Genomic DNA, 21,904 nt, shown 5'->3' with positions numbered 1-21,904 from the left:
TACAGTGGTATGACTTTGGCTCACTGCAACCTCTACTTCCTGGGTTCAAGCAATTCTCCTGCCTGAGCCTCCCAAGTAGCTGGGATTACAGGCATGTGCCACCATACCCAGCTCATTTTTGTATTTTTAGTAGAGGCGAGGCTTCACCATGTTGGCCAGGCTGGTCTCGAACTCCTGACCTCAGGTGATCGGCCTGCCTCAGCCTCCCAAAGTGCTGGGATTACAGGCATGAGGCACTGCACCCAGCTAGTATTTTGGCAAACTTTAGAGAAGTACGTGAATATTCAGCTCAGTAAATGTTTTACAAACAGAAAACATCTGTGTTACCAGTACCCAATCAGGAAACAGAATTTTACTAGTATCTCAGTTGCCTTACTTGTAACAGCGTAAATTAACTTAACATCTTTTTGAACTTGATATAACTGTAATTTTATAGTATATATTCTTCTTTTTCTTCTTCTTCTTTCATTTTGATACAGGGTCTTACTCTGTTGCCCAGGCTAGAGTGCAGTGGTGTGATCATGGCTTCCTGTAGCCTCAAACTCAGTCTCAGGTGATCCTCCTGCCTCAGCCTCAGCTGGGACCACAGATGTGTGCCACCATACCCAGTTAATTATTTTTTTGTAGGGATGGTGTCTCACTATGTTGCCCAGGATGGTCTCAAATTCTTGACCTCATATGATCCTCCTGCTTTGGCTTAAGTGTTGGGATTACAGGCATCAGCCACTGTGCCTGGTCATTCCTTTGTCTTCGTGTGTGTGTGTGTGTGATTTTGAGATGGTGTCTCTCTGTATTGTCTAGGCTGGAGTGCAGTGGCACAGTCATGGCTAACTGCAACCTCTGCCTCCCATGTTCAAGTGATTCTCTTGCCTTATCCTCCCAAGTAACTGGGATTACAGGCCCATACGTCACCAAGCCCAGCTAATTTTTGTTTTTTTGTTTGTTTGGTTTTTGAGATGGTCTCACTCTGTTGCCTAGGCTGGAGTGCAGTGGAGTGATCTTGACTCACCACAACCTCTGCCTCTGGGTTCAAGCAGTTCTGCCTCAGCCTCCCTAGTACCAGGGGACTATAGGCATATGCCACCACACCCAGCTTTGCATTTATAGTAGAGATGAAGTTTCACCTGTTGGCCAGGCTGGTCTTGAACTCCTGACCGCCAGTGATCCTCCCACTTTGGCCTCCCAAAGTGCTGGGATTACAGGCGTGAGCCGCTGCACCCAGCTTAATTTTTGTATTTTTTAGTAGAGATGGGGTTTTACCATGTTGATCAGGCTGGTCTTGAACTCCTGACCTCAGGTGATCTGCCTGCCTTGGCTTTCCAAATTGTTGGGATTACAGGTGTGAGTCACCATGCCCAGCCTTCTGTCTTCTTTTGGTTAACATTATGTTTGAGAGATTTATTTATATGTATGTAACCTGTGGTTCTTTGCTCTATAATATTTCATGGTAAATGTACCACAATTTATCTGTTCTGTTGTTGATAGACATTCATGTTGTTCCTAGGTTTTTACTGCCTGGATCTCTTATGGCATTTTCTATTGTAAATATTGCCTTGTATTTTGTATTTAAGCAAGTTAAGTGTATTCTTGGAACATTTACTATTTTTTTTTTTTTTCTTTTTTTTTTGAGACAGAGTCTTGCTCTGTGGCCCAGGCTGGAGTTCAGTGGTATGATCTTGGCTCACTGCAACCTCTATTTCCCGGGTTCAAGTGATTCTCCTGCCTCAGCCTCCTGAGTAGCTGAAATTACAGGCATGCGCCGCCACACTGGCTAATTTTTAGGAAGTTTTTTTTTTTTTTTTTTTTTTTTTTTGAGACAGTGTTTCGCTCTTGTTACCCAGGCTGGAGTGCAATGGCACCATCTCGGCTCACCGCAACCTCCGCCTCCTGGGTTCAAGCAGTTCTCCTGCCTCAGCCTCCTGAGTAGCTGGGATTACAGGCACGTGCCACCATGCCCAGCTAATTTTTTTGTATTTTTAGTAGAGACAGGGCTTCACCATGTTGACCAGAATGGTCTCCATTTCTCGACCTCGTGATCCACCCGCCTCGGCCTCCCAAAGTGCTGGGATTACAGGCTTGAGCCACCGTGCCCGGCCCCACACTGGCTAATTTTTATATTTTTAGTAGAGACAGCGTTTCACCATGTTGGCCATGCTGGTCTCAAACTCCTGAACTAAGGTGATCGCCTGCCTTGAAATTCCAAAGTGCTGGGATTACAAGTGTGAACCACTGTACCCGACCAAGAATTACTGTATTTTGTAAATGGAAATAACCACTACTAAAACCAGAATGCTATAAATATAATGATGTCTTTTGTTTCTGAAGTCAGTATACTAGAGCAATGTGAAAATAATAATAAAAGCAAGATTTTTTTTTTGGTAAAGTTATCTTGGGGTAAACACTGCAGTTGCAAGCACTGCTGGGAAGTATTCTTGGGGCAAATGGGAAAAGGGTTAAGTGAATCGTCTGGTGTAAAAATTTAGGAAAACTGTTATTTCTGTTTTGTTTTTTGTTTTTTTCTGAGACAGACTTTTCCTCTTGTTGCACAGGCTGAGTTCAATGGTGCCATCTTGGCTCACTGCAGCCTCCACCTCCCGGATTCAAGTGATTCTCCTGCCTCAGCCTCCCAAGTAGCTAGGATTACAGGCATGTGCCACCACATCCAGCTAATTTTGTGTTTTTAGTAGAGATGGGGTTTCTCCATGTTGGTCAGGCTGGCCTCAAACTCCTGTCCTCAGGTGATCCACCTGGCTTGGCCTCCTAAAGTGCTGGGATTTTTTTTTTTTTTTGAGATGGGGTCTTGCTCTGTCGCCCAGGCTGGAGTTCTGTGGTGTGATCTTGGCTCACTGCAACCTCCACTTCCCAGGTTCAAGTGATTCTCTTACCTCATCCTCCTAAGTAGCTGGGACTGTAGGTGCAAACCCTCATGGCCGGCTAATTTTTTTGTATTTTTTTTTAAGTAGAGATGGGGTTTCATTGTGTTAACCAGGATGGTCTTGATCTCCTGACCATCCTGGTTAGGATCTGTCTGACTCAGCCTCCCAAAGTGCTGTCATTACAGGCATGAGCCACTGCACCCAGCCCCGTGCTGGGATTATAGATGTGAGCCACCGTGTCTGGCTGAAAAACTTATTTTTTAACCCATATTCTTAGAATGTTATTATTCTTTGCAGGACCCAGAAGTAGTTTTTCCTTCAAAGTTTGAGGTCTGATAGATCACTGTTCTTGGCCAGTGAGGCTAGATGCTTTTCTCTTGCTGTCTGTCAGTTAGATCTTTGAGTTAGAGGAATTGTTGGAGAACGAGTTTTCTGGTTTATGGTTATACCAGACCTTAGCTGCCAGTATGGTTTTCAGTGAAGAGAAAAAATGTAATCAGCGGCCTTTGGGGATGGGCTTGGTATTTGAGCTGTACCTTTCAAATTAGGGTGGCTCACAACCGGTGTGGGAAAGTGAAGAGCAGATTTTACACTGAGAGTGGAAACGAAATTATGAAGAGCTTGGATGTGCATGCCTGAATTGTTTTTGAGCTTCTTGTGGTGGGATACTGATACTTGTGTTTGACCTATTACAGCTGTTGAGTGGAATGTCATGGCCAGCTCCTCGGACAGTGAAGATGACAGTTTCATGGCTGTGGACCAAGAAGAAACTGTGCTGGAAGGGACAATGGAGCAAGATGAGGAGCCCCACCCAGCATTGGAGGCTGAGGAGACCCGACATAATAGGTCCATGTTGGAGCTGCCAGAAGAGGTTTTGGAGTATATCCTGTCCTTTCTCTCACCATATCAGGAACACAAAACTGCAGCCCTTGTCTGCAAACAGTGGTACCGACTCATCAAAGGTACTGTGGAAAGGAGAAAGGTTTATTTATTGATTTCAAAAAATAAAATTTTTTTTGATTTATTTCTTTGATTTATTTTTAGACTCCAAATTTAGTTTTTTTCTTCCCTTAAATGTATTATGGTTATAAAATCTAGCATTAGATGATACTACATTTTCCTTTTCTTCTTACCCTGGTGAGCCACTGTGCCTGGCCAGTAAATGCAGGATTAAAGATTCATATTCAGGCAGTCTGGCTTTAGAGTCTATGCTCTTGTTAAGGCTGCATATTGTCTTTGAGTAGCTACTTTTATCAACTATATTCTTTTGAAAAGCATTTGTCACTTGAATTTTATCTCTAAACAGCAAAGACCCTATGTACATCCTTTACTTTTTAAAATATGTTTCTTGGCTGGGCGTGGTGGCTCACACCTTTAATCCCAGCACTTTGGGAGGCTGAGGTAGGTGGATCACCTGAGGTCAGAGGTTTGAGACCAGCCTGGCAATCTGGTGAAACCCTGTCTCTACTAAAAATAGAAAAAGTAGCTGGGCATGGTGGTGAGCGCCTGTAATCCCAGCTCTTCGGGAGGCTGCGGCAGGAGAATTGCTTGAACCTGGGAAGCAGAGGTTGCAGTGAGCCGAGATTGCACCACTGCACTCCAGCTTGGGTGACAGAGTGAGACTCTGGCTCAAAGAAGAAATCAAGTTTCAGCTGGGTGCCGTGGCTCATGCCTGTAATCCCAGCGCTTTGGGAGGCTGAGGCGGGCAGATCATGAGGTCAAGAAATCAAGACCATCCTGGCCAACATGGTGAAACCCCGTCTCTACTAAAAATACAAAACTTAGCCAGGTGTGGTGGTGCATGCCTATGGTCCCAGCTACTTGGGAGGCTGAGGCAGGAGAATTGCTTGAAACTGGAAAATGAAAGTTGCAGTGAGCTGGGATAGCGCCACTGCACTCCAGCCTGGCGACAGAGTGAGACTCTGTCTCAAAAAAAACACTTTCTCCTTTTTTCATCCTTTTCTTAATCAGGATTTCAACTTTTTGCTAAATGTTTATGTTGCTAGCCATGCTGTATTTTTAATTAGCAGAAAGCAGTTACTGGCTTCATTGCATCTTAAGTGGAAAGGGCCCATTTTTTTGTTTGAAGATGATCAATCAAGTCATTTTTGATGAAAGCAAGGGTTGTGTTGATGTGTTCTTTCCTGGGGGAATAAGGCAGCCAAAGATGTAACAGAGAACAACCTTTAGATCAGAATCAATCAGTTTTAAAATATTTTCCTTGCATCAAGGTGGTTCTTATGGGGAGGGGAGTCCTTGTCAACTCCCAAAGTCCACCTAGAGGGCTAAGGACCAGCTGTGTTGAAACTGCTCTGTGGGCCCTGTGCTCATTTATTATAACTGCTAATACTGGCACACACAGCCTGCTTCTGTATTCTGAGTTAATGGGCTCTTCAGGAGAGTTTGGCTCCCTGCCCTGTGGAAATACATGGTTTCACTTCTCAAATAAAGGGAGGAAAACCACAGATAAGGGACTGTGAAATCAAATATATGAATTTATCCTTAGGTTTTCTTTGGCAGTCTTATGTTTTTAAAGAGAGAAGAACCCTACCCTAATGCTCACGGTCTTAGATTGATCTTTCTGGCAGAGGTCACTGAGGAGATAGTTTTGTTTGTTTGTTTGTTTTTAATTTTAATAGACTCTCTCTCTTTTTTTTTTTTTTTAATAGCACTTTTAGGTTCACAGCAAAATTAAGCAGGAGAAACAGATTTCTCTGAGCAGGTGTGGTGGCTCACGCCTGTAATCCCAGCACTTGGGGAGGCCAAAGTGGGCAGATCACCTGAGGTCGGGAGTTCAAGGCCAGCCTGGCCAATATAGTGAAACCCCATCTCTACTAAAAATACAAAAGTCAGCCAGGCATGATGGTGGGTGTCTGTAGTCCCAGCTACTGGGGAGGCTGAGGCAGGAGGATCGCTTGAACCTGGGAGGCAGCGGTTGCAGTGAGCTGAGATCAAGCCGTTGCACTTGAGCCCAGGTGACTGAGTGAGACTCCATTTCAAAAAAAGAAACCAATTTCTCATGTACCCCCTACCCTGACACATGTATGGCCTCTCCCATTATCAACATCCCCGACGAGAGTGGTACATATTGTTGCAATTGATGAACCTATACTGAAACATTGTTATATCCCAAGTCCAAAGGCTGGAATGCAGTGATGCAGTCTTGGCTCACTGCGACCTCCGCCTCTCAGGTTCAAGTGATTCTCCTGCCTCAGCCTCCCGAATAGCTGGGACTATAGGCACACACTACCATGCCCAGATAATTTTTGTATTTTTTGTAGAGACGGGTTTCATGATGTTGGTTAGGCTGGTCTTGAACTCCTGATTTTGTGATCTGCCCACCTCGGTTTCCCAAAGTGCTGGGATTACAGGTGTGAGCCACTGTGCCCATGTTCCTCCTTATTTTTTGAGATAGGGTCTTGCTCTGTTGCCCAGACTGGAGTGCATTGGTGTGGATTTTGGCTCACTACAACCTCCACCTCCCAGGTTCAAGTGATCCTCCCACCTCAGCCTCCAGAATAGCTGAGACCACAGGTGCTCACCACCATGCTTGGGTACTTAAAATTTTTTTTTTTTTTTTTTTTTTGAGACGGAGTTTCGCTCTTGTTACCCAGGCTGGAGTGCAATGGCGCGAACTCGGCTCACCGCAACCTCCGCCTCCTGGGTTCAAGCAATTCTCCTGTCTCAGCCTCCTGAGTAGCTGGGATTACAGGCACGTGCCACCATGCCCAGCTAATTTTTTGTATTTTTAGTAGAGACGGGGTTTCACCTTGTTGACCAGGATGGTCTCTATCTCTTGACCTCGTGATCCACCCGCCTCAGCCTCCCAAAGTGCTGGGATTACAGGCTTGAGCCACCGCGCCCGGCAAAAAAATTTTTTTTTATAGAGACAGGATCTTACTGTTACCCAGGCTGGTCTCAAACTCCTGAGCTCAAGTGATTTTCCTGTCTTAGCAAAGTGTTAGGATTACAGGCGTGAGCCACTGTGCCCAGCCGCCTCCATTTCTTTTCATGATTTGTTAGCTCTTTTTTTGTTGCTGCTTAGTCAGATTTCATTGTCTAGATGCATTGCAGTTTGTTTACCTATTCACTTACTAAAAGGGTATCTTGGTTGCTTCCAAGTTTTTACAATTATGAATAAAGCTGGTGTAAACATTTTTGTGCAGGTTTTTCTGTGGACATTATTTTTCAGCTCCTTTGGGTAAATACCAAGGTACACAATTGCTGGATCATATGGTAAGAGCATGGTTAGTTTTGTAAGGAACTGCCAAACTGTTTTTTTGAAGTGATTGAACCATTTTGTACTCTCACTAGCAATGAATGAGAGGTCTTGTTTCTCCACATTCTCATCAGCATCTGTAGTAGTAGCTGGGATTTTCATCATTCTCATAGATATCTAGTGGTATCTAATTTTAATTTGCATTTCCCTGTTGACATGATATGGAACATATTTTCATGCACTTATGCGTTATCCATATATCTTCTTTGAAGTGTCTGTTTAAGGTCTTTGACCCATGTTTAATTGTTTCTACATATGTATTTTAAATATATATATATATATATATATATATATACATTTATATAGATATATATATTTATTTTATTTTATTTTATTTTATTTTATTTTATTTTATTTTATTTTATTTTTTTGAGACAAGGTCTTCCTCTGTCACCGAGGCTGGAGCACAGTAGCATGATCATAGCTCACTGTGGCCTCGACTTCCTGGGCTCAAGCAGTCCTCTTGCCTCAGCCTCCCAAGTAGCTGGGACTACAGTTGTGTACTGCCACACCCAGCTAATTTTTGTATTTATTTATTTTTGTAGAGATGGAGTCTCACTGTGTTGCCCAGGCTGGTCATGAACTCTTCGGCTCAAGTGCTCTTCCCACCTGAACCTGCCAACGTCCTGGAATTATGAGCCACCATGCCAGGCTTTTGACCCACTTTTTAATTGAGTTGTTTATTAATATTATTGAGGGCTTTTTTTTTTGTTTTTTTGTTTTTTTGAGATGAAGCCTCACTCTGTTACCCAGGCTCGAGTGCAGTGGCATAATATCGGCTCACTGCAACCTTCTCCTCCTGGGTTCAAGCAATTCCCGGCTAATTTTTGTATTTTTAGTAGAGATAGGGTTTCACTATGTTGACCAGGCTGGTGTCAAACTCCTGACCTCAAATGATCCGCCCGCCTAGGCCTCCCAAAGTGCTGGGATTACAAGTGTGAGCCACTGCATCTGGCCCTAATATTGTTGAGTTATAAGAGTTCTTTGGATATTATATGTAACTATCTTTTATCAGATATGTCTTTTGCAAATATTTTCTCTCAGTCTATCTTCTCATTCTCTTGACAGTATTTTTCACAGAGCAGAAATTTTTTAGTTTTAATGAATTTGGCTTATCAGTTATTTTTGGGAGGGGATTAAGGTCTTACTTTGTCACCCACAGTGGAGTCCAGTGGTGTGATCATGGTTCACTGCATCCTCGACCTCCCAGGCTCAAGCGATCCTCTGACTTCAGCTTACCAAGTAGCTATACTGCAGGCACATGCCATCACACCCAGCTATTTTTTCTCCTTTTTTTCCAGATGGAATTTCACTCCATCACCCAGGCTGGAGTACAGTGGCGTAATTTCGGCTCTTTGCAACCTCTACTTCCTGGGTTCAAGCAATTCTCCTGTTTCAGCCTCCCAAGTAGCTGGGATTACAGGCGCATGCTACTATGCCTGGCTAATTTTTGTGTTTTTAGTAGAGATGGGGTTTTACCATGTTGACCAGGCTGGTCTCAAAGTCCTGACTTAAAGTGATCCACCCGCCTCGACCTCCCAAAGTGCTGGAATTACAGGTGTGAGCCACTGCACCTGGCCACACCCGGCTAATTAAAATAAATATATTTTGTTGAGACAGGGTCTCCCTATGTTGCCCAGGCTGATCTTGAACTCCTGGACTCAAGTGATCCTTCTACCTTTGCCTCCCAAAGTGTTGGGATTACAGGCATGAGCTACCATGCCTAGCCATTCTTTCTTTCATGGATCATGCGTTTGGTGTTGTGTCTAAACAGTTGTCCCCAATCTCAGGTCATCTGGATTTTCTCCTGTTAACTTCCAGGAGTTTTTATGTTTTACATTTAGGACTGTGATTCATTTTGAGTTCATTTTCATGAAAGATGTCTAGATTCATTTTCTTGCATGTAGATTTTGATTTGTTTTAGCACCATTTTTGGAAAAGGAGCCTTTTTTTCTTTAAGGGATGGGGTCTTCTGGCCAGGCATGATGGCTCATGCCTGTAATCCCAGCATTTTGGGAGGCCCAGGTGGGCAGATCACTTCAGATCAGGAATTTGAGAACAGGCTACCCTACATGGTGAAACCCCGTCTCTACTAAAAATGCAAAATTAGCTGGGTGTTGTGGCACACGCCTATAATCCCAGCTACTTGGGAACCTGAGGCAGGAGAATCATTTGAACCTGGGTGGTGAAGGTTGCAGTAACCTGACATTGCACCACTGCACTCCAGCCTGGACAACAGAGTGAGATTCCTTCTCAAAAAAAACAAAAACAAAAAAAAAGTGGTAGGATCTCCCAGTCTGAGAATATGGCCAAACCCCATCTTTACAAAATAAAAACAACAACAACAACAAAACCAGAAATTAGCTGGGTGTGGTGGTGCATGCCTGTAGTCCCAACTACTCAGAAGGCTGAGGTGGGAAGATCCCTTGTGCCCAGGAGGCAGAAGTTGCAGTGAGCTGAGATCGCACCACTGCACTCCATCCTAGGTGACAGAGCGAGACCCAATCTCAAAAGAGGGTGTGGGGAAGGGAGGTGGGGTCTCACTGTGTTGCCCAGCTGTAATTCAGTAGCCGTTCACAAGTGGGATCATTGTGCACTACAGCCTCAAACTCCTGGGCTCAAGTGATCCTCCTGCCTCAGTTTCTTATGTAGCTAGGATGACAGGCATATGTCACTGAGCCTGGCAAAAGGCTATCTTTTCTCCATTGCATTGCCTTTGCTTCTTTGTCAAAGATCAGTGGAGGCTGGACACAGTGGCTCATGCCTGTAATTCCAGCACTTTGGGAGACTGAGACAGGATGATCGCTTGAGCTCAGGAGTTTGAGACCAGCCTGGGCAATACAGTGAGAACCCACCACTATTAAATACAGTGGACTGTATTTGTATGGGTCTATTTCTTGGCTCTCTATTCTGTTCCATTGATTTGTCTATTATTTGTGAATACCACACTGTCTTGATTACTGTAGCTTTTATAGTAAGTCTTGAAGTCAGATGGTATCAATCTTCTGACTTTGTTCTTCTTCTTCCATGTTTGCTTGGCTATTCTGGGTCTTTTGTTTCTCCACATAAACTTTAGAATCAGTTTGTTGCTATTCACAAAATAACTTGCTGGGGTTTTGACTAGGACTGCATGGGATTACAGGCATGAGCTACTGTGCCTAGCCTTTAACCTTTTAAAAAACTTTCCTGGCTGGGCGTGGTGGCTCATGCTTGTAATCCTAGCACTTTGGGAGGCTGAGGCAGGTAGATCACCTGAGGTCGGGAGTTCGAGACCAGCCCGGCCAACATGGTGAAATCCTGTCTCTACTAAAAATTGAAAAATTAGCTGGGCGTAGTAATGCGTGTCTTAATCCCAACTACTCAGGAGACCGAGGCAGGAGAATTGCTTGAACCCGGGAGGCGGAGGTTGCCGTGAGCCAAGATTGCACCACTGCACTCCAGCCTGGGAGACAGAGCGAGACTCTGTCCCCCCCAGCATAAAGAAACAAAAACTTTCCTGAGTTATATATTTCATAGTCCATTTTAGCCAAGCCTGGTGGTGCTTGCCTGTAGTCCCAGCTACTCAGGAGGCGGAGGTGGGAGTATCGCTTCAGCCCGGGAGGCAGAGGTTGCAGTGAGCCAAAGTCATGCCACTCCAGCTTGGGTAACAGAAGGAGACCTTGTCTAAAACAAATAATAAATAAACAAAACATAATCCATTGTAAGCTAATTATTATCTCTGTATTTAAGACAGAGAATGCTTTATTATAGCTTCCAACTATAGATATTTACAGAACACCTGTTACGTTCCAGACATTGTTTTTTTGTTTTGTTTTGTTTTGTTTTGTTTTGTTTTGTTTGAGACAGTTTCATGCTGCTTGCTCAGGCTGAAGCGCAGTGGCGTGATCTTGGCTTACTGCAACCTCTGCCTCCTGGGTTCAAGCAATTCTCCTGTTTCAGCCTCCTGAGAAGCTGGGGTTACAGGCACCCACTGCTACACCCAGCTAATTTTTGGTATTTTTAGTAGGGACAGGGTTTCACCATGTTGGCCAGGCTGGTCTTGAACTCCTGACCTCAGGTGATCTGCCCGCCTCAGCCTCGCAAAGTGCTGGGATTACAGGCGAGAGCTACTGTGCCCGGCCTCCAGACATTGTTTTATCATACTCTTTATAAGGCTGAATTATCCCCCAGCACCTTTGTTTTGGAGTAAATAATATCAGTGATCTTGATATGTTGCCTTATGAGATAATATAAAAGGGACTAGAGTCACAGTGTGAGCTAATTTTGTAATTTTTGATGTCACTTAACCCCTGAACTTGATAAAATGAAAAGATTGCCTTTTGGTTTTAAAATTATATTTCCTTTCTTTGAATGAAAATCAGATAAATTTGGAATTCCTCAAAGAAACTTGTCTTATAGAAATGATAAAAACAGGTAACAGACACAATTTTAATAATTTGATTTCTAAGTTTAGTGTCTGGACTGAAGGATTTGTTGTTTCTATCTTTAGGTGTAGCTCATCAGTGTTATCATGGTTTCATGAAGGCCGTCCAGGAAGGAAACATTCAGTGGGAGAGCCGTACTTATCCTTATCCTGGAACTCCAATCACTCAGCGGTTCTCACACAGTAAGTATTTACTGTGAAAATTGATTCGACCCTGCCTGTGGTCATGTTTCCAGAAACTTCTTTGGAGGCAGGTTTTTTGTTTTCTTTGTTTTTGAGACAAGGTCTCACTCTGTCACCCAAGCTAGAGTGCAGTGGCATAATCACAACTCACTGCAGCCTCCACCTCCCCAGGCTCAGGTGATCCTCCCACCTCAGCCTCCCAAATATTAGGACTATAGGCGTACACCATCACGCCTGGTTAATTTTTGTATTTTTTGTAGGGATGGGGTTTCGCCATGTTGCCCAGGCTAGTCTTGAACTGGGCTCAAGCAATATGCCTGCCTTGGTTTCCCAAAGTGCTGGGATTACATGCATGAGCCACCACACCTGGCCAAAGCATGTATTTTATCTGACATTTATTTATTTATTTAGAAATGGAGTCTCACTCTGTTACCTAGACTGTGATGCAGTGGCATGATCATGGGTCACTGCAGCCTCGACTTCCTGGGCTCTGGCTGTCCTTTTGCCTCAGCCTTCCAAGTAGCTGGGACCATAGGTGCATGCCACCATGCCTGGCTAATTTTTGAAAAATTGTTTGTAGAGCTGGGTTCTCACTATATTGCCCAGGCTTGTCTTAAACTCCTGGGATCAAGTGATCTTCCCACCTTGGCCTCCTAAAATGTTGGGATTACAGGGGTGAGCCACTGTGCCTGGCTGTTATCTGACTATTTAAATGAAGAGCATGTAAAATTAGATTTTATATGTATTTTACAACCAGAATTAGGGAAAAGTGTCAGCCTAAATATATTGTAGGCAGTTTGTTAAGAATTTTATATTCTGCTTTTTCTTTTTTTTGAGACGGAGTCTCTGTCGCCCAGGCTGGAGTGCAGTGGTGAGATCTTGGCTCATCTCAACCTCTGCCTCTCAGGTTCCAGCAATTCTCCTGCCTCAGCCTCCCGAGTAGCTGGGAGTATAGGCATGTGCCACTACACCTGGTGAATTTTTGTATTTTTTGTGGAGATGTTTTGCCATGTTGGCCAGGCTGGTCTCGAACTCCTGACTTCAGGTGATCTACCCACCTCAGCCTCCCAAAGTGCTAGGATTACAGGCATGAGCCACCATGCCCAGCCCTCTGCTTTTTCCTTGGATTTTTCTCTGTTCCAAAGTGGTCAAGGTGTTATGCTTAGAATTTTAAATATCTGACATTATCTAAGAGGAAAACAAAGCAGAGCTGTATATGAGGATATTTCTAAGGTCTTGCTTAGGAGACCTAGATTTTAGTACTAGGTCTTGCTTAGGAGACCTAGATTTTAGTACTAGGTCATATAATGGTATTTTAACATAGTATATGTTGAGCAAACACAAAATTTAAATGGACTCTACAAAAAGTTTGAATGTGACAGGTATTAATTATAAAGTACAAATTTGGGCCAGGTGTGATGGCTGATGCCTGTAATCCCAGCACTTTGGAGGGCCGGCGCAGGAGGATCACTTGAGATCGGGAGTTCGAGACCAGCATGGCCAACACGGTGAAACCTCGTCTCTACTAAAAATATAAAAATCAGCTGGGCGTGGTGATGCGCATCTGTATTCCCAGCTACTCAAGAGGCTGAGACAGGAGAATTGCTTGAACCCTGGAGGTGGAGGTTGCAGTGTGCTGAAATTGTGCCACTGCACTCCAGCCTAGGCAACAGAGTGAGACTCTGTCTCAAAAAAAAAAAAAAAAAAAGCAATTCCCCTGTGCTGTCTCTCCTGCTGCCTTATAAGAAGGTGCTTGATTCTCCTTAGCCTTCCACCATAATTGTAGGTTTCCTGAGGCCTCCCCAGCATTGTCTAACTGTGAGTCAGTTAAACTTCTTTCCTTTGTAAATTACTCAGTCTTGGATAGTTCTTTATGGCAGTGTGAAAACGGACTAATACACCGCCTCAGTCTTGCGAAGTGCTGAGATTATAGGCGTGAGCTACCACACCCAGCCTGCCCTTCTTAACAGACTGAAAGTGTCCTGTTCCCTAAAAGTCATCTCAAAGATGAAGTCAAAAGCCACATTCTTTACCAGCTTCTCTCAATTTCCTCACTGTGGATATTAAGTTATTTTCTTCCTTTCTGCTTCCCTAACATACTGTTCATACCTTTCCCCATTATTTATTACCATCTGTCTTTTGTCATTATTATCTGTGTGAGAGAGGCTGCATGCAGAAAAGGAAAGACCTTTGGAGGTGGGAAGCAAGTTTCTTGGCTTGTCTGACCCACGGTTTCTTTGCTTGAAAAATGGTTATGACAAACTGTTTGTGCCACAGGGTTGCTAAGAAATGCAACTGAGAAAACACTTGTAAAAATATGTTTTAAGGTTGAGGCAGGAAAATGACTTGAGCCCAGGTGTTCTACACCAATTTGGGCAACATCTCTATTTAAAATTAAAATGTATGTATGTATTCTAAGCTGTAAAAAAGTAGGATGATGATGGTGTCTCCCCCCCCACCCACAAGATTGTTGTTCACTTCAGACAGGCTGCATGTCTTAGACATTCTTCTACCATTTTTTTTTGGTTTTGTATTTGAGACAGGTCTTACTCTGTCACCCTGGCTAGAGTGCAGTGGCATGATCTTTGCTTACTGCATCCTCCGCCTCCCAGATTTAAGTGATTCACTTGCCTCAGCCCCCCAAGTAGCTGGGATTACAGGTGCCCACCACCACGCCCAGCTAATTTTTGTATTTTTAGTACATGTGTGGTTTTGTCCTGTTGCCCAGGCTGGTCTCAAACTCCTTGGCTCAAGCCATCTGCCTGCCTCAGCCTCCCAAAGTACTGGGATTACAGGTGTGAGCCACTGCGCCCAGCCCTCTTGTACCATTTCACAACATCTTGTTCATAGTTGATATCTAATAAATTTGATATCAATACATTCTGATACCTAGTAATTTTTGTGGGCTTAAGTGCAACAAAGATATGCACAGTACAGTGTCTTTCTTATGGAAAAGTCTGGGACAAAAAAAGCAGGTGAAGTAAAAAGGCCAATTCTAGAGCCGAGTGCAGTGGCTCGTGCCTGTAATCCCAGCAGCTTGGGAGGCTGAGACAGGCAGATCACTTGAGGCCAGGAGTTCAAGACCAGCCTGGACAACATGGTGAAACCCCGTCTCCACCAAACATGCAAAAATTACCTTGGCGTGGTGACACATGCTTGTAATCCCAGCTACTCAGGAGGTTGAGGCAGGAGAATCTATTGAACCTGGGAGGCAGAGGTTGCAGTGAGCTGAGATTTTGCCACTGTATTCCAGCTTGGCAACAGAACAAGACTCTGTCTCAAAAAAAAAAAAAAAATTAAAGGCCAATTCTAGCTTTTTGGTCAATGTGTGCATAGTTAATCATGCAAGCTTCAATGTAGAATGTCCTTTTCAGATTGATGTAGGGGTCTCCTGAGCTCCCAACATTATGCTTTGAAAAGTGTTTCAGGGTTTAGTCAGGTAATAGAGTCAGATACGAAATGCTGATCATGTTCCTGCAGGAGCCAGCAGGCCCAGACTGGAAAACCACGCTTGCTTCTTCCATAGTTACGTAATTATAGACCTTATCAAATATGTTCTGGCTTGTAGGTGTGAGACACATGACAGCATAGTCTTTTCAAGCATGGGATAAATGCCTCAGGATCTTTCCCTGGATACAGGTGGAGAAACAAAAGAGAATTTGACGTCTGAAAATTCAAAAGTGTATCATTCATTTAGTGAGCATTTATTGAATGCTCCACACACCATGGAAAATATGAAACTACTGGAAGATCTTGCCCTTGAGATGATTATAGAATAGCGGAGAAGTGTTCAGGACTGTGAAGAACTCTTTTCTTGCTCTGTGTGACTATTGTGACTATTTGACCTGTATTTTAATAGGGATGATTAGTATGTATCTTGTAAACTAAGTCCGTTTCAGAAAATTTGAAGGGATTTAGCTGTTGGCATAGATATTCTCAGTATTATTTCTTAGCCCAGTGTTCGTACTGTATTATGAGCTGTAACTGTATAGCACATTCCAGTGGTCTAGGTGTTCTGAAAGGAAAATGCTTTACTTGGGTGGAGAACTTGGGAAAAGGGAAATTACTGCTGGAGCACTGGGAGTTGCTCAAATTCTTTTTGCTAAAAGGCTCGTTGAACTTCTTGGGTGGGCTTCCCTGCCCCGCTAAGATCAATATATAGGTGTCTTAAATAAACAATAGGCAATAAGTAAAGTTCAGTAGGCTAGGGTGCTTAAAATAGTTGAGTGTTTTATTGATAGTTCTTTTCTTGTTCCATTATATCTGAGTTCTAAATATAGCTGCCTAAATTGACTCCCTTCCTCTTCCAACTTTGTTGATAAGTGACTGCCGGTCATTGAAAATACAGTAGTGTGTGAAACTTGCTATTTTAGTGCCATTAGCTTTGCATACTTCGCGCTGTGCCTTCCTCTTCCAGAAACCTTTGTTTGGTTAAGAGAAGCAAGAATATGGCAATTGCTGTATTTTAGTATAAGATTAAAATACATGTGATAAGGACCTCAGGGCCCAGCTGTTGGCTGGGTTTTCAGTCCAAATAGAGAAGAAAAATGTGGGCCAGGTGCGGTGGCTCACACTTGTAATCCCAGCACTTTGGGAGACCGAGGCGGGCTGATCACGAGGTCAGGAGTTTGAGACCAGCCTGGCCAACATGATAAAATCCCGTCTCTACTAAAAATACAAAAAATTAGCTGGGTGTAGTGGCACGTGCCTGTAATCCCAGCTACTTGTGAGGCTGAGGCAGGAGAATTGCTTGAACCCAGGAGATGGAGATTGCAGTGAGCCAAGAAGGCCCCATTGTACTCCAGCCTGGGAGACAGAGCAAGACCCCATCTTGAGGGGAAAAAAAAAAAAAGAAGTCATAGGACATTGCTAATTTCTTTTCTGGAGGTCTGGAATATAGAGAGGAGAAGAATGTTCTTTTAGTGACCCAAACTGGTACCAGTTGGCTCATTTCAAAATTGCCCCATTTGTTGGGATTACTAGATCATTATCGGTCTAAGAGGACAAAGATATCTGGAGTTGAGCTCCTTTGGTGGAGATTAAATTGTGGCTCCTAGCTGGGCATGGTGGCACGTGCCTGTAATCCCAGCTACTCAGGAGGCTGAGGCAGGAGAATTGCCACAACCCAGGAGGCGGAGGTTGCGGTGAGCCAAGATCGCGCCATTGCACTCCAGCCTGGGTAACAAGAGCAAAACTCCGTCTAAAAAAAAAAAAAAAAAAAAAATTGTGGCTCCAAGTAATTGTCCTTTTGTTTGTCTAATGTTTTCTGACTTGATCCTTTGCTATTTATACTTGTTTTTTTGTTTTTCTTTTTGTTTTTTTGAGACAGTCTCGCTTTTTCACCTAGGCTGGAGTGCAGTGGTGCAATCTTGGCTCACTGCAACCTCTGCCTCTTGGGTTCAAGCGATTCTTATGCCTCAACCTCTCAAGTAGCTGGGATTACAGGCTTTGCCACCATGCCCTGCTAATTTTTGTATTTTTAGTAGAGAGGGGTTTTACCATGCTGGCGATGCTGGTCTCAAACTCCTGGCCTCAGGTAAGCCACCGTGTCCAGCCTGTTATTTGTAGTTCTTTTTTTTAGACTGAGTTTTGCTCTTGTTGCCCAGGCTGGAGTGCAATGGTACGTTCTCAGCTCACTGCAGCTTCCATTTCCCAGGTTCAAGCGATTCTCCTGCCTCAGCCTCCCGAGTAGCTGGGATTACAGGAATTCACCAACACACGCGGCTAATTTTTTGTAATTTTAGTAGAGTTGGGGTTTCACCATATTGGCCAGGATAGTCTCGATCTCTTGACCTCGTGATCCACCTGCCTCGTCCTCCCAAAGTGCTGGGATTACAGGTGTGAGCCACCGCACCTGGCCTATTTGTAATTCTTAATAGATCTGAAATGTGAGCCATGGATTAATTGGACTTTACGTCTTTTTTTTTTTTTTTTTTTTTAAAGACAGGGTTTCACCATGTTGGTCAGGCTGATCTTGAACTCCCGACCTCAGATCCGCCTGCCTTGGCCTCCAAAGTGCTTGGATTACAGGCGTGAGCCACTATGACCGGCCTGGACTTTACGTCTTAATAGAGTTCTGGGGATACAGTAAATGTTTTGCAGATGTGAGCCTATTGATGGCTAGATAGTAATTTATTTCTTCACATCTGTTTTTCTCTAATTTCTTTGGTAATTTTAAAAGCCTGCAGCTCCATTATTGCACAGTGTCAAAGGTCAGATAATTGGGATTTAACCCTTCCACTGACTGAGACTATTGGGTTTAAAGCACTAAATATATTGCTTTCATTACCTCTTAACTCCCTCAGTTTTTTGACTTGGCCTTCTTACTTTAGAAAGTCCCAAGGATCGGCTGGGCGCGGTGGCTCAAGCCTGTAATCCCAGCACTTTGGGAGGCCAAGGCGGGTGGATCACGAGGTCGAGAGATCGAGACCATCCTGGCCAACATGGTGAAACCCTGTCTCTACTAAAAATACAAAAAACTAGCTGGGCGTGGTGGCGCGTGCCTGTAATCCCAGCTACTTAGGAGGCTGAGGCAGGAGAATTGCCTGAGCCCAGGAGGTGGAGATCGCGCCATTGCACTCCAGCCTGGGTAACAAGAGTGAAACTCCGTCTCAAAAAATAAAAATAAAAATAAAAAAATAAAAAAATAAATAAAAAAAAGAAAGTCTCAAGGATCTAACAGGTAGGCCGAGTTAAGGAACAAAAAAGGGGAACGGGCATTGGCTCTCACCTGTAATCCCAGCACTTTGGGAGGCTGAGGCAAGTGGATCACCTGAGGTCAGGAGTTCGAGACCAACCAGGCCAACATGGCAAAACCCTGTCTCCACTAAAAATACAAAAATTAGCTGGGTTTGGTCGCGTGTGCCTCTAATCCTAGCTACTCCTACTCAGGACACTCAGGCAGGAGAATCGCTTGAAGCGAGTAGGTGGAAGTTGCAGTGAGCCAAGATCGTGCCACTATACTCCAGCTTCGGCCACATAGTGAGATTCTGTCTCAGGGGAAAAAAAGAAAAAAAGGAAGGTTATTCCCAGAGCTAGTGTATATCACAGAGGTGATTATAGCAGTAGCATTGGATGGGTCAACAGTAGTAGCATTTCCCTTCTTCTGAACTTGGGTAACTAGTGCCAGAGTTCAGAAGAGACCTTAAAAATAGTGGTGTGCTGGCTGGGCGTGGTGGCTTATGCCTGTAATCCAAGCACTTTGGGAGGCCGAGGCAGGCAGATCGCAAGGTCAGGAATTTGAGACCAGCCTGGCAAACATAGTGAAACCCCATCTCTACTAAAAATACAAAAACTCAGCCAGGTGTGCTGGCAGGCGCCTGTAATCTCAGCTACTTGGGAGGCTGAGGCAGGAGAATCGCTTGAACCTGGGATGCAGAGGTTGCAGTGAGCCGAGATCAGGCCATTGCACACTTCAGCGCAGGCTACAGTGCCAGACTCTGACTCAAAATAAAAAAGAAAGAAAAGAAAAAAATAGTGGTGTGCTAAACTGAATTAGACCTACAAATATGCTAGATCAGGCGTCCCCAAACTATGGCCCGCAGGCCGCATGCGGCCCTCTGAGGCCATTTATCCGGCCCCCCTGCCACACTTCAGGAAGGGGCACCTCTTTCATTGGTGGTTAGTGAGAGGAGGACAGTATGTGGCTGCCCTCCAACGGTCTGAGGGACAGTGAACTGGCCCCCTGTGTAAAAAGTTTGGGGACGCCTGTGCTAGATGATCATTAAAGCCATGCATCGTTAAATGAATCTGTGAAGTACTTTTTCCTTTCCCCTTCCTTTTATGTGACACTAAATAGTTTCACATGAACATTGAGAAGTCTTTTTTTTTTTTTAACTTCTTCAGTGCATGAAATGGATGGCAGGAAAGACTTTGCTTGGATCTTTTCCTGAAATCCAAGATGGTAAATTCAAGACTGCAAGGAGTGTGGTTGTCATTTCCAAAGGATAGAGACCGCAAGGTGGCAGAAGTTAGCACTCACGCATCTGTCTACATTCTGGCTTCGGTCTTTGCGGTTTTAGGGTAACAGCCCTTCTCACAGTCATTGCCTCTTTTTCTTAGGAATGCCTGGTGATGCTTATACAATCATCTAATCAAAAAAGCCTTTTCTCAGAGATCTTGGTGCTTTTTAAATGTTACTGCACTGGTTTTCTAGTCAGAATCAACCAGAATGCTTTGGTAGCTCTTGGATACATACTGGGACTTAATGATTTCCATACTTTTTCTATCTGTTGCTTTGGGGCTAGTGCAAGACCATACTACTTCCGAGTTTCCCCCACTGCCTTTTGGAATTAATAAAAACTGTATTTCTTTAATCACATTGGACTTTATGTGTAGTTACTTCATAGTGTTGATTAAAATTGTTTCCTCTCATTGTGTCATATAAAGATTCATTTATTGGCTGGGCACAGTGGCTCAAGCCTGTAATCCCAGACCTTTGGGAGGCTGAGGTGGATGTATCACCTGAGGTCAGGAGTTCGAGATCAGCCTGGCCAACATGGCGAAACCCTATCTCTACTAAAAAAGAAAAGAAAAAAAATTAGCTGGGTGTGTTGGCACACACCTGTAACCCCAGCTACTCGGGAGGTTGAGGCAGGAGAATCACTTGCACCTGGCAGTCAGAGGTTGCAGTGAGCTAAGATCCTGCCACTGCACTCCAGCCTGGGTGACAGAGGGAAGACTCCATCTCAAAAAAAAAAAAAAAAAATTCATTTTTTAATTTGTGCTTTGGGTTTAACTTGAAAACAGAAACAATGGAGGACTAGAGGAAAGGGATGGGAGGACACAGTGCTTGTGTGGGCACTATCTTTGCCTGGCTCTAGAGCAGGCGTCTCCAAACTTTTTACACAGGGGGCCAGTTCACCGTCCCTCAGACCCTCAGACCGCTGGAGGGCCGCCACATACTGTGCTCCTCTTACTGACCACCAATGAAAGAGGTGCCCCTTCCTGAAGTGTGGCGGGGGGCCGGATAAATGGCCTCAGGGGGCGGTAGTTTGGGGACGCCTGCTCTAGAGGATTATGATAAGAGATTTAGATTAATTGTGCAGCTGTGCTGAAACTTTCCTCATTTGAGCACCTTTAATCTGAATTATTATGTGTTCTTGCTGAACTTAACACTGTTACATCATTGTCAACTTGCTTAGTGTGCTCAGAAATTAGCTTTTCTCTGTGCCTTGTTTTAATGGATAACATGATACTGACCCATCTGAAGACAGGAGGCTGGTTATAGAAATTTGGTACTTGGTAACAGAATTGCTGAATGTGTGAAATAAATGAGCTTTGAAAAATATGGCTTATGGATAAAATGTTGGAAGGGCCTCAGAATTTTAATAGCAGTTACTTGTGTATTTTCTCTCTAGGCGCATGCTATTATGATGCTAATCAGTCTATGTATGTGTTTGGAGGCTGTACCCAGAGCAGCTGCAATGCTGCTTTCAATGACCTCTGGAGACTTGACCTAAACAGCAAAGAGTGGATCCGACCTTTGGCTTCAGGTAAGAGATGAAACGCTGATCTTTGCCTCGTTACGAGGTGACTCCCTTGGTGTGGAAACTCTACCTGATCCTTTTTGGTGTTGGTCTCAGGTATAGGTAACTGGGACTCAGGTCCTTAAGTTTAATGTGCAGTGTAAATGATAATAATAATAAGCTTGTGTAAGTCTTTGTTTTTTGTTAAATTATACTTATCATTAGTAATGGTGCCCTGCCAAAATTGCTGTACTGCTGTGTGAATTCATTTGCATGGTTTTCTCAAGTATGCTCATACAGGTGTGATACATCATTTGGTATGAGGTTGAAGTGAGAACAGAAACACAGTCGTGAGAACACAGTTGACTGACAGAAGCTATTGTCCCAGGGCTAAGGTCTCTGAAAATCTTTTGTTGTTGCCAGCTCAGGTATTTGGGGAGTGTATGGGACATGCCTCTGCTAGTTACTCTTAACAGCCCAGGGGTGTGGGAAGATTCCACAGTATGTACATTCCTGCCCAGTTCCACTATGCCAGAAATCTGGCAGAAAGAAACTAGATTCTTTTCTTCTTCTTCTTTTTTTTTTTTGAGACCAAGTCTCGCTTTCTTGCCCAGGCTGGAGTGTGATGGTGTGATCTCAGTTTACTGAAACCTCTGCCTCCTGGGTTCAAGCAGTT

At 44.0% G+C, this 21,904-nt stretch overlaps 1 protein-coding gene across 2 annotated transcripts in view; it reads left to right on the top strand.

Annotated features, from left to right (window-relative positions):
- The window catches only part of FBXO42 (F-box protein 42), a 106,848-nt gene that overhangs the window by 35,529 nt on the left and 49,415 nt on the right, over window positions 1–21,904 (top strand). For both annotated transcript variants that reach the window (XM_003934964.4, XM_074380143.1), the window contains exons 2-4: window positions 3,572–3,838; window positions 11,645–11,761; window positions 21,121–21,255. In XM_003934964.4, coding sequence (XP_003935013.1) covers window positions 3,589–3,838; window positions 11,645–11,761; window positions 21,121–21,255 — 502 coding nt within the window. In that variant the 5' untranslated portion in view covers window positions 3,572–3,588. The remainder of the gene's footprint in view (window positions 1–3,571; window positions 3,839–11,644; window positions 11,762–21,120; window positions 21,256–21,904) is intronic.

This window comes from Saimiri boliviensis, chromosome 11, assembly GCF_048565385.1.
Source record: "Saimiri boliviensis isolate mSaiBol1 chromosome 11, mSaiBol1.pri, whole genome shotgun sequence".
NCBI classification, from domain to species: domain Eukaryota; kingdom Metazoa; phylum Chordata; class Mammalia; order Primates; family Cebidae; genus Saimiri; species Saimiri boliviensis.
The sequence above is the reverse complement of the archived record's forward strand: the minus strand, read 5'-3'. Positions and strand labels throughout refer to the sequence as shown.